Below are 17,192 nucleotides of genomic sequence, written 5' to 3'. Positions count from 1 at the left end.
GGTTATTTTATACAATTGCTCTACACCCAACACAGTAACAAAGTATTCATAAGCATGTGATCAGTCTGCTTACAAATTGGCCAGACCTAGGGAAAACCCGTCTCATTCTGGCGTGCTCCAGCATGTTCAGGTAGGGTCTGACGAAGAACCTTCAAATTCTTAACTCTTTTTGCACCCTTTAACAAGCGTATGATGTCATGGCCAATTAGTGACTTCAGCTAAAAAAAACACTTTGAGACAGTTCACCCTTATGTTCAGCCTTAATCTAGATACAATTCACAACCTCCTTTTCCCCGAGGCCTTTTCTCCTGATTGCGTCTTGCTGGCCAACAGTTCTGCCATTGCTTCTGGGTTCATGTAGGCCCGAATTTTTGAGATAACATTGGCATGTGTAGCAAGAAGGTCCATATTGGCTCCTTTTAAGACAGATTCCTTCTGTCATATTTAAAACTATCTGCAGTCACCCCCTAAGTTCCCTGTAAGCTGCGTGGCCACACAGTAATCTATTTAGCGCTGCGCAGGAGCTCAAGGAACCCACCCAGGGACCTGCCAGAGCCAGGGGAGGGGTGCCGCTCCCCCTGGCCCCTACCTAGCCTGGCCCCCAACCTGCTGGAGCGTGGGGCGCCCCTCCCTGGCCCCAACTCTGCTGCGGTGTGGCCCGGGCTGGCCCCAAGCGCGGCCGGAGTGGTCCAGACCCAGCCGTGGATGGGTCATCCAGACCTGCTGGGGCGGTGTGGCCCCAGGCATGGCCGGAGTGGCACAGCCCCAGCTGCAGCCGGGGCGGCCCGGCCTGGGCTGGGGGAGGGGCACCTATCCTGCAGCCCCAACCCCAGAGCTGCCATGGTGGGGAGAGGCGCCTCTCCCCCTGAGCCCAGGTGCTTCTGCTGTGGGGGGGAGAGAACTGGGGGGAGTCCTCTCTCCCCGCCATAGCCCCTGAGCACCCTCCTGCATCCCAAACCCCTCATCCCCAGCCCCACCCCAGAACCCTCACACCCTGCACCCCAATCCTCTGCCCCAGCCCTGAGCCCCTCATCCCTGGCCCCACCCCAGAGTCTGCACCCCCAGCCGGAGCCCTCACACCCCTGCACCACCACCCCAAAAAAGTTGCATGTCTGTAAAAAGTTGCATGACCAGTTCTGAAAAACAAAAACAAACAATAAAAAAAAACCTGGTGCGTGCAGTTGTTTCTTGCTACTCTAATAAAATATGAATTATTTGTGCTAAGAGAAGAGAAATCATGACAGGGGAATAAGATAAGAGCACAAACTGAGAGCAAATCTCTTATCTATCATACTCATTATTACTACTGTAGCACCTTATCTGACCCCCATCACTACAGTGTCTGAGCACCTTACAATCTTTTAATGTATTTATCCTCACAACACCCCTCTGAGGCAGGGAACTATTTTACAGATGGAGAACTGAGGCACAGAGAGGCTAAGTGACATGCCCAAGGTCACATGGGAAGTCTGTGGTGGAGCAAGGAATGGAATCCAGATCTCCTATGTCCCAGGCAAGTGCCTTAAGTCCTGGACTATCCTTCCTGTAATGCATTTTAGTGAACAGGCTTCCGTATTTCCCTTTCAAAACCATCCTCCCACTGTTCAGGTGGTTACATTTCAGATACCCTCGCTCCAGAAGAACACCATCAAAATGGGAAATCACAGAAATTATTACTTGACACTTTACTCTTTTCTTGCTAGTAGTTATTCATAAAATGCATAAATCAACATCAAGATATCTGGGGTTAATTTTTGTGTTTAGCAAAACTAGCTAAGTTCTTGCCTTTTTTACATTATGTCTCCTAGGGACCCTGCCTATTTTTGCCAGTGTGCCTTGTGCATGACATTGCTCTGGATAGCAGATTCTTATGATGATGTTTTGGGGATAAGACTTTTTGTTGGTGTGTTTTTCCTCTTGTACCTTAAATTCAAGTTAACGTGTGAGCAGAGAATTGGAGTGAAAGATATTTAAGGGAGTATTTGGTGGGTGTAGTCGAGATTGCCATCCCCATGTGTTCAAAAATCATGAGCCAGGCCCCAAAAATTACAAGCTTGGCTTAAAAACCATGATTTTTTTTAAAGTTATAAATTTGAGTTCTTTATATTTGTCTTTGGGTTTTAGAGACTTCAGATTTCATAATTTCAAGCTTTTCTCCACAACTGAGGGCTAGAAACCTTTTTGTTTGGTTTAAGGAAAGCTGAAATTATCGTGTGATCACATGAGTCCAGGAGCTGGGAGTTTAAAAAGAAAAAGCACCACCAAATATCATGAGACTTGATCTGTAGGACAGCTGGGTTTGGAAATGTGACTGTTTTTGTGGAGGCCACACATAGAAAAATGCTTACTGAGATGTCTTCATATTACATCCAAATGTATGCGTAAAAGGCCATTCAGGGAAGCGATGTACTCTTTTGATGTGAAAGCAGATTCCAATGCCACCCTAAATGCCGTCTCTTTTAAACACAGCTTTGGTTGTTTTGTTCTTTCCCTCACTGAATGTAGCCACCAATGTATAACTCAGGTTCACTGAGTTGTCTTTCCCTTTGGTGATGAATGAAGTCTAGTAAATACCAATAAAGTATTCTTCTGTCCACCCCGCTATACTGGGTGGACAGACCTATGGACACTGTTACTTCTCCACCCAGGGTCGGCTCCAGACACCAGCCCAGCAAGCAGGTGCTTGGGGCGGCCAACGCAGAGGGGTGGCACGTTCGGCTCTTCGGCGGCAGGTCCCTCACTCCCTCTGGGAGCGAAGGACCAGCCGCCGAATTGCCGCTGAAGACTGAAGCGGCGGTGGTAGAGCTGCCGCAGATCTCGATCGCGGCTTTTTTTGTTTTTGTTTTGTTTTGTTTTTTGCTGTTTGGGGCAGCAAAAACCCTGGAGCCGGCCCTGGCTCCACCTGCACAGATTTCATTCATACGTTTCAGGTTTAATTATTATTGCATTTCACCTTTTGGTTTGTGGCTATTCTCTACAGCCAAGTGCACATTTCTCTTTAAATGTAGGTCATGTCAGTTTTGTACAGACACATTCAAGAGTTTTCTTTAATATCTGCTCTAGATACCTACCAAACCACCTTGCCCGGCTGCTTAAATGCTGTCAGGCGAAAAGTGATATCTACAGCTTTGTTGCTAATCATGCCATAGATTCCTATGTTGAAATAATTTTAAAACTGTAATTTGATTTTTGTGAGTTTTGCTGTTTGAGTCCTTTTTGCTCAGTTTGGACAATGAAAATAGACCAGTCAGTTTCATTTTCTGGTTCTTTTGCATTACACAATAATACTGAAGTATTTGGGTTGCAAACAAAGCAGGGAAGGATTTAAATGCAAACATCTGTTTTCATTCACTTTGTGTTGGCTAAATTTCATGGACATTTCTATTAATACAGATTGTATAAAACAAATTTTCCTTTTCCAGAACCTAAATGTTGATCACAAGCTACTTGACTCTGTTTCTTGAATCATTCTAACGTGGTCATTCAGGGACACTCTTCCCTGTTTTATTTCTTGGGTAGCTGCTATCAGCATCTAGACCAAAATCCTCAAAACCTACAACAGCTGATCAGTTGGGTTTTCAGATTTAATAAGAGGATCAATAGCATTCAGTCAGTAGGTTAATAAACAGACTATATAAAACAGGCACAGTAGGATCTGTTGTACTGAGATATTAGGCTGACGAAGTGCAATGAAATTATTTTCTAATAGTTTGCATTAGGATTATTGTTAATTGTCCTCAAAAGCAATTGGTGACACCCCTTTAAATGAGGCAGGAATGGAAGAAGTTAAATGAGTGCTAATATGAATGTCAGTGCAATAAATACAAAAATTTACTTCTAATGACTAACAGTCTCATTGTTTAACTTAAGATTTTGGTGATCCTTGGTACAGTCACTTAGACCCAGATCTTGCAAACATTTATTGCGTTGTCCCATTGATTTCCATGGGGTCTACTCCACCTACGTAAAGTTACTTGCGTGCATAAATGTTTGCTGGAGGGGGCCTGAGTGCGCCAACCTTTTTCCAAGAAGACCAGCAATACAAATCCTCATCTTGCATCCATTTTCCCATTTCTAAATGTTATCTATAGGGATACACACACACACACACACATATATTTTTATTTTTATATGCTTGAAGTAATTTTTATTGCCATGTAAATTGTGTACTCAGCAATTTCAGGTAGGAAGAATTAGAAGCATTACACCACTAACGTGATTCCTGCATTTATTTTCTTCAGCTGCATGAGATTTTAAGTTTGGGCCTCTTGTACAAAGAGGAATGTGTTTGAAATGCATTTTTTTGTTGCTTCTGGGTCTAACCCTACTCTGTGTGTATGCTAACTATGTTGGGTATCTTCCCTATATAAACATTTGCAATATGTTGCTTTTCAGCTTGGTTTTGGGTCATTTCTTGGAATAATTGGATCAAACTTGATAGAAAACAAAAGACAAATGGTAAGTTCAGTATCTGTGTGTACCTAATTTATTAAAAAAATTACCTAAAGAATAGTAATAAACCTTGTTTTTAAAGTGCTAGAATGTGTTTGCCTAGCACTAGAGTAGCGCATTTGTCAGCCTTACACTTTTGTAGACTTGCTGAACAGTAATGAATGAACTTCCATGTCTTTGTCTCATTTGTAGTTAAGTTTAAAGGGCCAGTTATTCAGCTGCTGTAATTCACTGTAGGTCCATTGAGGTCAGTAGAGTTGCCCTGACGTTACCAGCTGAGGATCTGGCCCAAAAACCCAGAATAAAGAGAGCCAGCACAATAGCATTACTGATAAACCGAAAATACTCTTTAAGTCTGGAACCCGGAGTCCTTCCTTAGGTAAAACTTCTGCTTTGCTGGTGCCTTACATATGATGCTCCTGTTACCATAGGCGCCAACTTTCCCTGGCACTGATGGGTGCTTGCGCCACTCTCGGCCCCGCCCCGACCCCACCCTTTCCCCACCTCGCCCCCATTCCAACCCCTTCCCCAAAGTCCCCACCCCAACTCCGCCCCCTTCCTGCCCCATTGGACCCCTTCCCCAAATCCCCACTGCCCAGCTCGCCTCCGCCTCTTCCCCAAGCACGCCACTTTCCCCCTCCTCCCCCCTCCCTTCCAGCCACGCGAAACAGCTGTTTTGCGGCGCAAGCGCTGGGAGCTAGGGGGAAAAAGCGGGCACGCAGCACGGTCAGGGGAGGAGGCGGAGGTGAGGTGGGGCGGGGAGCTGCCGGTGGGTGTAGAGCACCCACCAATTTTTCCCCATGGGTGCTCCAGCCCCGGAGCACCCATGGAGTCGGCACCTATGCCTGTTACAGGTATTAACAGGGTGGCTTGTTCATGGACCTAAGTCTTTACAGAATGATCCAGGTGAGAGGAATCAGATGATTCCAGTGTAAAAGGAGCAGGAAGTTGCAGCGAAGGGGGACAAGCTTAGGAAACTGCAGTTATGCCTTTAGACACTTCAGGGAGTAGTAGAAGGCTCCTGCAGGGCCCAGAGTCACCAAGTGGAAGACATCAGCTGCGAAAGCCTGTGGAGAAGGACAAACTCCAGGCAGGAGGTACTGGTGTGGGGAAATAGAGCAGGGGGGCCTTCTTTTTAATAGCCAGAGCTTTGAATCTGAAGGCCCTGAAATAAACCCTCCAACAGAGATGTGTTATGCTGACTGTCCTTACACAGAGTAGTACAGGCCTAAGCCTGAGCAAGACTGAACAACACGGTTCTCTGCCAAAGTCAGTCAAGGGTAATGACCAGGGGGGGGGGGGGGGGGGGGAAGAAAAACACAGAACAACGCTAAAGGCTACAACAAGAAACTGCTTTAGCAACATAATAACCGCAAGTTTATGAAACCGCTCAAAAAATAGAATATCCGCTTACATTAAGAAATTGTTTTTGCAAAGAGCTAATCATTCTTGCAGTTACAGCTATCTGCAAAATTTTCCAATTCCAGCTATCTGCAAATTAACCAATCATAGATCTTCTTTTAGCGTCCCATGATAACCCCCCCCTTAACCCTTAACCGAAAACCCCCGGAAAATAACATGTGCCTTGCCGAGAAATGTACCCAAACTGGTGCCAAGTACCACCCCTGGGGAAAACCGCCAAGCGCCCCTCTACCCAAATAAACACCCACTTCTCAGAAAATAATGAGGAAGGTACTGGAGGGGGGACTGACCCCAACCCCAGTTTCTTAACTCATGACGTATTGTTTGTACTTTGCTTGCGGTTTAATGAAATAAAAACCCGCCTGTGAGCGGCCCTCGGGGTGTCAGTTTTCGAACTGCACCCCAAACGCGTTTGGTACGTATTGCAATAAAGGCCTCAGGCTCTGAGTCTGTGAACTAAAATCAGTGCGTGGGTGATTCTTTCCACGACACTGGGAAGCAGACAGACAGACCCTCAGGGAGGAAGGGCTGTGCCCAGCTGGAACTGGGATGACGCCTGTGAGAGTTTGAGTTCTGTTTTCAAAGGCTTTGTGTTATTTTGGACAACCGGGAGAAAGAGACTGAACTAGGGGTGGGCTGGAGGGCCAGTGTGCACCTAGAGACTAAATAAATGGGACCCCTTGAGGGGATTCTTTGAATTACCTGGGGACTGAAGAAAGGGCAGGGCACTACAGAGTGACCTCTGGCCACAAGGGGCAGCTCAGGAGGCAGCCAACCCTGTTACAGGATGCCAGAATATTCGCCTTTTTTTCAACTGCATCACATTGTTGACTCGTATTCAATTTGTGAGCCACTATAACCCGCCCCACCAATCCTTTTCAGCACTATTACTGCCTAGCCAGTTATTCCCCATTTTGTGGTTGTACATTTGTTTGTTTTTCCTTCCCAAATGGAATACTTCACACTTGACCTTATTGAATTTCATCTTGTTGATTTCAGATCAATTCTTTAATTTGTCAAGGTCATTTTGAATTCTCATCCTGTTCTCCAAAGTGATTGCAACCCCTCCCAGCTTGGTATCATCTGCAGATTTTATAAGTGTACTCTCCACTCCATTACCCAAGTCATTAATGAAAATATTGAATAGTACCAGACCCAGGACTTGACTGCTGGTGGAGCCCACAGAAAGCAAGTGTGAAAAATCGGGACAGGGGGTGGGGGGTAATAGGCGCCTATATAAGAAAAAGCCCCAAATATCAGGACCGTCCCTATAAAATAGACACATCTGGTCACCCTACACTTGATACACCCTCCCAGTTTGACAGTAAACCATTGATAACTACTCTTTGAGTATGATCTTTCCATCGCTTGTGCACCCACCTTATAGTAACTTCGTCTGGTACCCATTTCCCTAGTTTGCCTATGAGAATGTCAAGTGGAACTGTCAAAATCCTTAGTAAAATCAAGCTATATGATGTCTGCAGTTATCCCCCTATCCACTAGGCCAGTAACCCAGTCAAAGAAGAAAATTAGGTTGGTTTGTAATGATTAGTTCTTGACAAATCCATGTTGGTTATTACTAATAACCCTATTATCCTCTAGGTGCTTACACATTGATTTTGTAATCATTTGTTCCAGTATCTTTCCAGGTTGACTGGTCTGTGATTTCCTGTGTCCTGTTTGTTCCCCTTTTTAAAGATAGGTATGGCTTGCCCTTCTCTGGGCCCTCACCCATCCTCCATGAGTTCTCAAAGATAATCACTAACGGTTTGGAGATTGCTTCAGCAAGTTCCTTATGTACCCAAGGGTGAATTTCATCAGGCCCTGCCAACTTGAATACATCTAACTTATCTAAATATTTTTAACCTGTTCTTTCCCTATTTTGGCTTGTATTCTTCCCCTCTGTTGTTAATATTAATTGTGTTATGCATTTGGTCACAATTTACCTTTGTAGCGAAGACTGAAGCAAAATAAGCATTAAACACCTCAGCGTCTGTGATGTCATCAGTTATTAGCTCTCTTTCCTTGCTAATTAGAGGACCTACACTTTCCTTGTCTTCCTTTTTATCTTAATGTATTTATAGAATGTCGTCTTATTCCCTTTTATGTCTAGCTGTAACTCATTTTGTGCCTTAGCCATTTAGATTTGCATGAGAAGTGACTATGCATGAGAAAATTTAGAGAAGTTTGCCATGAATGTTCCACACTTGCAATTCGAAATGCTCATAGCTTGAAACACTTGTTGTTTCGTCTGTTGTTAGCAGTGTGAATGCAGCTTATCTGAGGAATGTATGGGAAATGACCACTCCTTTCACTGAATAACTCCAATCTGCAGTACTGAACTTCTTGAAATTTAAAAAAAAAAAAAAAAAGTAAGCTGAGATGAAGCATGGAAAACATGAGCCCCACAGGAGTTGTTTTGAGAAAGTTTAAGTTTTGAGCAACTGAAAAGGTGTCGGAGTGGAAGGTCAGGATGGAACTTGGAACAGAACTGTATTTATGTGGGAACTACCTGAATCCACAACTGTACCTATTCACAACAGAAAACCTACACATTAATTCCCTGCCGTCTTCCTCCTCCTCACCCCTTAATGTTCAGGAAAGCAGGGTACCAGGGTAATGGCCATAAGATTTCCCTGTAGCACCTCACATACCAGCATCTCAAAGCACTTTATGCACCTCAGGTGACACCTGCAAAAGGGGGGGGAAATGGGCTTGTGCCCCGCTTTTTCTCTCTTCCTTCTTGTTTGTCATGTAGGAAAGGCCTGAACAAATTATTTTCACAAAAAGTTACTTCTTGCTTGTAAATTCAGGTCCTATGTAGCCTGCAAGGCTGTGGTATTTGGAGAAATAGTGAAATGGTATCACAAGAGCAATGAGAGGGAAAAGTTGGGCAGGGAAGGGATTTTTAGTCAGGCTTTTCAAAATTATGTTTCCCTTTTGCTTATATCCATTTAACTCCAATGCTTGACTAATTCTTTGGAGAAAGGAAGCCTTTGTTAAAGAATGAACATCTTCCCTCTCCCATCCCGTCAGCTGAGGTTTGAGAGATAACAATGTACATCCTTGGAGAACCCCAGCAAGTCCTCCAGCAAAACCAAGGGAAACCAGTGCTGTCAGCCCTGATATTTTTAAGGTAAAAAAACAAGCAAGAAAGAAAAATTTAAACAACCCTTTTGGGCTGTCTTTAAGAAGCAAAAATTAGCACATGGGAGCACTCTAGCCCAATCCAGGAAAATATTTAAGCACCAGATTAACTTTAAGCATGTGCATTGTCCCTTAAACTCAGTGGAACTACTCAAGTGCTTAAAGTTAAGTGTGTGCTTGAGTACTTAGCTGGATTGGGCCAGGGTACTCAGCACGCTATACGAGCAAGCCCCGTGTCTTCCCTGTGCTCCTATCATACTGTATTTGAAATCATTTTGAATAAGTCACTTTTCTGAGGGGTGATGCACAATTTGGTTTTGGCCTTACTGTATTTAAGCAATCAATCTAAAATCAGATCCAATATTTATTTTAAAGCCAAATGATGTGGCGTGATTTATATGGAGGGCTAGCGGAGGTGCCAATCCCACAGACAGCCCAAGAGTGATTAAAACCGAAAAACCTTCTGGAAACAATCGTGTGTTTTAGAAAGAAAAAAAAATAGGTGAAATGTCCATCAGGTATTTATAGAGCAGTGTCACTGAGTAATCTAGGTGATGGAAGTGGGGCGGCAGATTGTAACTGAAACATGATGAACTTCTCAGGCTTCATACACAAAAGTATTTTAATGCAGTGTATCTGAGGGTGGGGGTTGATCACCCTCTTTATTCCTTATGGCTTTATTTTCAAGCACCTCTCCAACGGGGTAGCATAAAACAAGAGATTTATTTTTCATCCAGTAACAAAAGGATCCAAACCATAGATATGAGAAGCCGTAAATAACAGGGAAACAAGATTCATCAACATTCCCCTAATACAGTGGTTCCGCTGCTTGTGCAGGGAAAGCCCCTGGCAGGCCGGGCCGGTTTGTTTACTTGTCGTGTCCGCAGGTTCGGCAGATCGCGGCTCCCAGTGGCCGTGGTTCGCTGCTCCAGGCCAATGGGAGCTGCTGGAAACAGCGGCCAGTACGTCCCTCGGCCCACGCCGCTTCCAGCAGCTCCCATTGGCCTGGTGCAGCGAACCGCGGCCACTGGGAGCTGCGATTGTCTGAACCTGCGGACGTGGCAGTTAAACAAACCGGCCCAGCCTGCCAGGGGCTTTCCCTGCACAAGCGGCGGAACAAGTTTGGGAACCACTGCCCTAATATCAGCTAAAATGAGAAGAGAAACTATTGCTTCAGGATCCCAGCTGTGATATAGATGTTTGTGCCTTGGCTAACATGGACCTTGTAGAACATTTACTTTAAGCCTTTCCCAGGATGCTGTCATCCTGCTGGGGCTGGCTAGCAGGTTCTCAAACTTTTTCGTAGCGTACTGTAGACCATCTCTGAACAGGAGGACTGTCTCATGCACAACTCCTCTTCCATCCACAATTGTGCCGCAGCCCTGTGGCAATTACAATAATTGCTTACACTGAAAACTAACGTGGGGGAAAGCACTTAAAGTATCCTGTGCTCTCTTTTTAACGTGATTGAGTGGGGGAAACAGAGAGGGTTAGCTTTGTGGGAACAGTCAGCTCTTTGCAGACCACCAAAAATTGGTCCTTAGAGCAATTTGGAAGCCACTGCTCTGTAGGAACTATAGGGGTTTGTGAATCCCACTCCTTGCTTAGAAGTCTTCCTTCAAACTAAATGCAAAGCTGAGCCCAGCCTCTAGGAGGTGGCCCTCTCCAAAGGATGCTGGATGGTTTGGCCCATTTCCCCACTCAAGAGTACATAGGAAGTTACTGCCGCCACTCCTGAATGGGGCTTGTAGAGACTGGTTTAGTCAGAACGATAATGTGGATCTCTCTGTCTGTGCTGCAAAATTTGTGTCAGAGTTACGGGGCTGCTGCTCCCCTTGCTGGGCTCTCTGAGTGTACCCAGGTGTTTGGCCTCATGCACTTATCTGTCTCGGGGAGGAGAATTTCCTACTGTTAGACTGGGATCTGGGTACAACACCCTGCTGGGGCCACCCACTTATTACCATGCGGGCCTGACTAGGCACCTGCATTTCTTCCCTTGGGAAACATGTGATTGACAGCCTTCATAAAACAAGCAGCTTTATTAGAGAATGGAACAAAGCATTAGAGAAAAGGATTTCAAAACAGCAAACTGCTGCATGCATGTTTACTCACCCAGTCTTACACTTCACTACTAGCTACGTTAGATGGTTCCTTCTTAAATTGGGCTTGCTCTGGTCCTGTAACTCTCATTATTTTAGGAAGCCCAGGAGCTGTGGGCTCCAGACAGGTCACTGTTTTGATTCCAGAGTGTCAGTGTGTTCCACTGTCTCCTTGACTACGGTTTCCCCCTCAAGGAACACCCTTTTCTCAAAGCCCCACCTGCCCTGGCTGTGGGTGAATCCAATTATTATATTGCTCAATGGCTTTTGTTACAGGGCCCAGATGTGAAGACTTCCCTTAGCCTCAGACTGGTTTTCCCAGTGGCCCAGCCAGAGCGTCTAAGGTCGTGTCTACACAACAAAATTATGTCGATCTAACTTACACCGGCATACAACCACCGCAGTTGTTATATCGCTTGCGTGCGCGCACACTTGGCTCCTTGTGTTGACAGTGCGCGTCCTAACCACAAGGGCTTGTATCGATTCTGTTGTCAGCATCGAGCATAGTGAGGTGGCTCCTGAAAGCCAGTAACAGTCGATGTAAGCAACGCAGTGTCTAAACTGACACCACATTGACCTAATTACATCAACTGTGACTCTACGCCGCATGAGGAGGTGGTGTTACTATATTGGCAGAGGGAGGCACTTACGTCGACGGGAGCCAAATTTAAGTGAAGACACTTCCACAGCGAGGCCGATGCCAGGCAGCTGACGTCAGCCTAACCCTGCAGTGTAGACCAGGCCTAAGATACTGCTCCAGTGATGGTTGCTCCATTGTTTGGCAGCTAGACGCCTTCAGCCGTAATGGCTTGCAATCACAGGTCTTACGTCTGTGCGATGAAACTGTCTGCTCTCTCTGACATTCCAACAAACCGGAGGCCACTCATCCAGTTTTAAACCAGACAGCCCTCTCTTCGGGTGATTTGACCCCCGTCCAGTACTGAGACAAAACCAAACGTGATTTTGTCCAGGATTGGATACCATTTTGAAGAGCGCGCCGCTCCATCCCCGTTGGCGTGATCTTGCACGCACTATGTGAGGTCACACCGGCGGGGTGGGGGTCACGGCATTCCTGGAAGTACCGGAATGTCTCATATTCCAGGAATGCGTGAGTGACCATCCTACACTCAGAAATCCTGCACATTTTGGGGGTACAGATGAATGTTCATTGTTGAGCGCCTCGACATTCATCACAACCAGTAATACAGTTTGGCATGGTTGGCCGCCCCTGCAGGAGAAGTCCAGGAATAGGGGTTGCTGCTGGCCAGGGCCAAAGTGAGTTGGCAAAGCTGGAGAAGCACCTGCCCTTGCTGATCCTAGTGCTAGCCAGTGCTGTCCAGCCCTCCATTTCATGAGTGCTCTGTTCACTGTGGAGTGCATGTATAGTCCCATACATGAAAGTGACTCACACACCTTAACAAGATGTCTTGCTTGCAGGAGGTGCATGACAAATGTTGCAGAGCTAGCTTATAGCAGAGAATCCGACCCCATGTGTCTGATGTGGTATGAAGGTGTTTGTTTCACTTAGCCCCACCCATGTTTGTTGCAACCCACATTTGTTGCAACAGCAACACGTTCCCTTGTGATGTGGTCATTCCCCCAGCAGGGTTTCCAGCAGGGTTGGCTGCTGCTTGCAGCAGGCTCACGGTGCTGCAGCACCAGCATAGTCAGGCGCTGGCTGAGAAACCACGATCATATTACACCTGCCCTCTGCCCTGCATTCTTTATGGGGCTGCCTATAAAATAACAGAGTGACTTGAAGTTGGTCTGTTGCCTTTTTTCAAAGCCCTGAGCAGCCTAGACTCAGGGCACGTCTATGCTACAGCAGCAGCCTCGACGCTTCCTACATCGATGGAAGGGGCTTTTCCCGTCGGTGTAGTTAATCCATCTCTCCGAGTGGCGGTAGCTATGTTGACGGAAGAAAAGAATCCTTCCCTCGACCTGGTCACATCTACGCTGGGGGTTAGTTTGACCTAACTATGGCAAGATAGGTGCAACATTTTTCACAACCCTAAGCAATGTAGCGAGGTCAATCTCATGTTCACCTGTAGACCAGGCCTGGTTTGTTACCTGATCAGGACATCACCCTTGGGCCCTGTCAAAAAAGGTATCTGTGACCCCAGCAAGGACCACACCATGACCTTACGTTGGCTGGTGATTGCACCTTTGCTGTGGCAGCAGCTAGTGCTTGGAACGCTGTTCCTGTCCGTGTTTTGAGTGTGTCCGCTGTTGGCCCTTTATTCCTGTCAGACACTCCTGGTTTTACAAGGATGGTTTGTATGTTGCATGTTTACATAATATTCACTGAATTGTTTAGGGCCTGGGTGAAGCTTTCAAAATACTGTTTTCTCCATGAACTGCTTCGGTGCATTAGCTTGGTAAAAGCCTCCAGCAGAATTGTTCAGCACTGAGGAAAAGCATTTGACCTATTGCCTCTCTTACCCTTGGTTCCACATATTACAGTGTAGAGTACATATTTGTCACAGCAAACAGAAGGGCTTTCTTCCCTGCATAGACTAGAACTCAGCACAACCTTCATTGTAGAGCGGCTAATGATGCTTCCATAATCATGTCCTGGGTAGCCTCTCCAGTAGCAGAATAGAAATTAAATTGCCATGAAGATACAGAGGAACTATAGTCAGTTATGCTTGCCAAATAAAAAATGGTATTTGGATCCGGATACCTATTTTAACTGTGATTGTGCAGTGGACGTGGAACTCCTACCAGAAGAGATGAAACTCTGTAATGTTTACATGAGAGGCTAATAAAATACAACGGTTTACTAACTTAGGACCTGATCCTGCAAACATCTATTACACAGGAAGTCAGAGAGACACTCAGTACATGTTTGCAGAAGGAACCCTTCAGTAATCACAGTGGTTTATTCAGAGTAACACCACAGTATGCTGCTAGCACGCTGCCAACAGAAATGTTTATTAGCTGTGGGACAAGAGAAAGTCGCAGGCATTATCCTCCATTTAGAAAGTTCTTTTAAAGAGGGGAGAAAATAAACAATTGACTGACCTAATTGTGCAGGTGCCATCTTCCCTCTCTCCCTTCCGCTGCCCTAAATCTGCTGAGAGGCTCTGCAGTATCTCACTGTCCTGGATAATTGCTAAAGTCAACCTGCAGCTACACATGGCTTTGTGTAGGCCAACAGCTACATCTCAGACTCCAACTGGGCAGCCAGTGCAGATTGCAGCACACCAGTGTAGAGTTTGCACAGTGAGATGACTTGCGTGGCACTTCGGGGCCTGTCACTGAGGACCTGGCCATGATTCATCCCGAGCGCCACTGTGAGAGAATTCACCTTCTGGCTTTCACTGGGAAAGTGTGGAGAGCATTTCCTGGGGAGAGCGTCTCTCTGACACGCTCCCTGTAGAAGAAACGTAAGCGTATGTTGTCTCAATGTCATTCCCTCTTACAGCCCCAGCCTCTCTTCTCCTCTCCCTCCACTTCTTCCCCTCACTCCCTTTTTATTCTCTCTCATTCTCCTCTTCCTTTTTTCCTCTCCTTCCTGTCTTTTCCATCCCACGCTGCCTCTACTCCCCATTACGCTCCTCATCTCCTGCCTTCTCTTACCACTTTCCTTTCAGATCTGCTTGTGTCATTTCAAGGTGAGTTAACAGCCTGAGCCAGTAGCAGCTCCAAGCCCTGCTAATGTTCCTCTAATGGAGATTTCAGGCTTGCATTAAGCTGCCTCAATTGCATATTGACCAACATAGCTATGGCAGAATAATTATTCTGCTATAGCTATGCTGGTACAACTCCCCTGTGTAGACAATCTATTCTGGAATAAAAGTGACTTTATTCTGTAGTAATTACTCCACTATAGCTATCCCAGTCAATTTCCCCTTAGTCTGGAGAACTTGTGTCCCTGCAAGCAGATGGGCTATGTGCCACTCCTTGCTTGTAAATATCCTCCATGTGAATGTGTATATTTATTTGTCCAGCCTCCCATCATCGCTTTGATAATGCAGCCTGCTTAGCAGAACATTTGTGTACTTGCATCACCAGCCTGGCAGTAGAGGTGATTGTTTTGCTTGCTTCCAGGAGCCAGTTGCATTTGCCCTCTTCTTTTTAAGTTATTTAAAGTAACTGGATCCCAGTGAATACCCTCACTGACAAGTGCTATTCTGTGGCTTGATCAAGACAGGGCAAATTTTAGGTTCTTTGTCCTCATTCACTCTGACAGGCTCAAACACATCCAGTCCCCAACCTGGATTTTCCTGCTCTCTGTGCTGATCCCTGCCTCACGTGGTCAGGAGACCTCAGGGGCTGATGCTGATTTGTCTCTTGATCACAGAAGGCTAAAAAACACCCCCTCCGGTGATGTGTCTCTTGTGTCGGGGCCTTAGCATTTTTCTGCTCTCCCCGAGAGGCACCTCAGTGGCTAAGATGGTTTTGTGGAGCTGTGACAGACACAGCAGAAAGTGTTTCAAATAAAGAAAGAAGCCAGCCCTTTCCAGGTAACTTTGGCAGGCAGTAACCTGAGCTCAGGACTTCCTTAAGCTTCCTGCTAAGCCCCTCAGTTCCTCCCTAGCAGCAAACTGAATATTATTATAGTCAGTAATGAGGTGGATACATGATCCCAGCTCTGTAAAATGACTTTTTCTCTCACGGGGGAGGGATTTCTGGCTGAAAATAGTGAGGCTGGCTTAAAAATCATGAGATTTTAAAGATGATAATTTGGGATTGTGTTTGGCTTCTGGTTTTTGAGGACCAGGGTTCACATTTTTAAGCTTCCCTCCATAACGAGGCAGGTTAGAAACTTACATTTTGAGAGTCTTAAGTAGTCACATGACTCCAGCAGCTGGGACTTCAAGACAAACACCCAATACCAAAAGACTTGCAGTAAATTTGCAAGTGTTGGCAATGCCATGCTACCCCTATACTGCCTTCTACCAAAGCAGCCCATTCATACAGGCAACAGCAACTTTCCATTCCTGCCAGTAAACGAATGACCGATTTCCTCAACATCAGAGAGTGGAAAAAGCATAGGAAACAACCGTTAGAGCATTTCTCTGTTCTGCAGGGGAAATATGCCAGTTCCCTCCAAGCGGTGTCTTGTGAAGTAGCCCATCAATCCGGCTATAGGGCTGCTTTTTCTTAAGGGTGAAAACAAAACCTTGACAAAATGAACAACTTTTAGTCCTTCACATATATACATGCCTCCCCTCCCCATCCCTCAACACACACTGAACTGGCTTCTGAAGAGACAAGGATAATTTAGAGAGAAAGAAAATCACAGTATTTCAAGCCTGTGGCAGATATGTGTGTGGAATACAACAGCAACCTTTCCAAAGGGACGTCTCATTCTCCTGGAATGCAGGAAAGTGAAACCAAGTGGAAACGAGGTCAGAGAAGGCTTGGAGGGATTCATATTATAGCAAGGAGCTCTCTCCCCTCCCCATGCTTATTTACCAAGTCAAGTGGATTTTGGCAAGGGGATGATCAAACAGTTGTTTTCTATAGGCACTTTGGCAGGCAGGTTCGGGCCGCAATATCCCACCAAGACAGTTCATTAGGACGGGCAGGCTCGGCATTTGTTCTTCGCACGTTCAACAGAAGGCCAACCCTTCGCTGGGGGGGAGAAGTGTTCTTAATTCAGGTTAGCTAACCTGGTTAAAATAGCAGTAAGTAAGACACAGCAGCTTGGCTTTTAACTTGGGCGAGCAGCACTGGTTGAAGCCTGTAGGAGAGCGTGGGGTTGAACTTGAGCTGAGTTGCTGTGTCTTTGCTGCTCTTTTAACCTGAGTTTGCTAATGTGAGTTAACCTTGCTTTTTTCCCCAGAGAAGACATACCCTTAAAGATGATCTTTAAAGCAGGGTAGATTGGGTGTCTGCTCTGCCTCTCCCCATTCCTTTGTTGTATTTTTAACATTTTAAATTTGGCTATTTAATAAATAAACCCTTCGCAATATGCAGATTAGCCAGTCTTGACCGTCCTCTTTAGGGGTGCAGGTCTCCATGGAGGACCAGAGAGCTGGAATGTGCTCCTCAGCCCCTCATTGAAAGTGTGGAGGGGGGATGACTCGTTAGCCAGGAGAGCTTTTCTTCTAAAAGTTTGTC

The 17,192-nt window shown here is 45.8% G+C and overlaps 1 protein-coding gene across 2 annotated transcripts in view; it reads left to right on the top strand.

Annotated features, from left to right (window-relative positions):
- The window catches only part of TMEM255A (transmembrane protein 255A), a 54,157-nt gene that overhangs the window by 14,106 nt on the left and 22,859 nt on the right, over positions 1-17,192 (top strand). For both annotated transcript variants that reach the window (XM_026653095.2, XM_026653094.2), the window contains exon 3: positions 4,396-4,458. In XM_026653095.2, coding sequence (XP_026508880.1) covers positions 4,396-4,458 — 63 coding nt within the window. The remainder of the gene's footprint in view (positions 1-4,395; positions 4,459-17,192) is intronic.

Source organism: Terrapene carolina, unplaced genomic scaffold, assembly GCF_002925995.2.
Source record: "Terrapene carolina triunguis isolate 2854851 unplaced genomic scaffold, T_m_triunguis-2.0 Scaffold131, whole genome shotgun sequence".
In the NCBI taxonomy this organism is placed as follows: Eukaryota; Metazoa; Chordata; order Testudines; family Emydidae; genus Terrapene; species Terrapene triunguis.
This window is presented reverse-complemented; position numbering and strand designations above follow the sequence as displayed.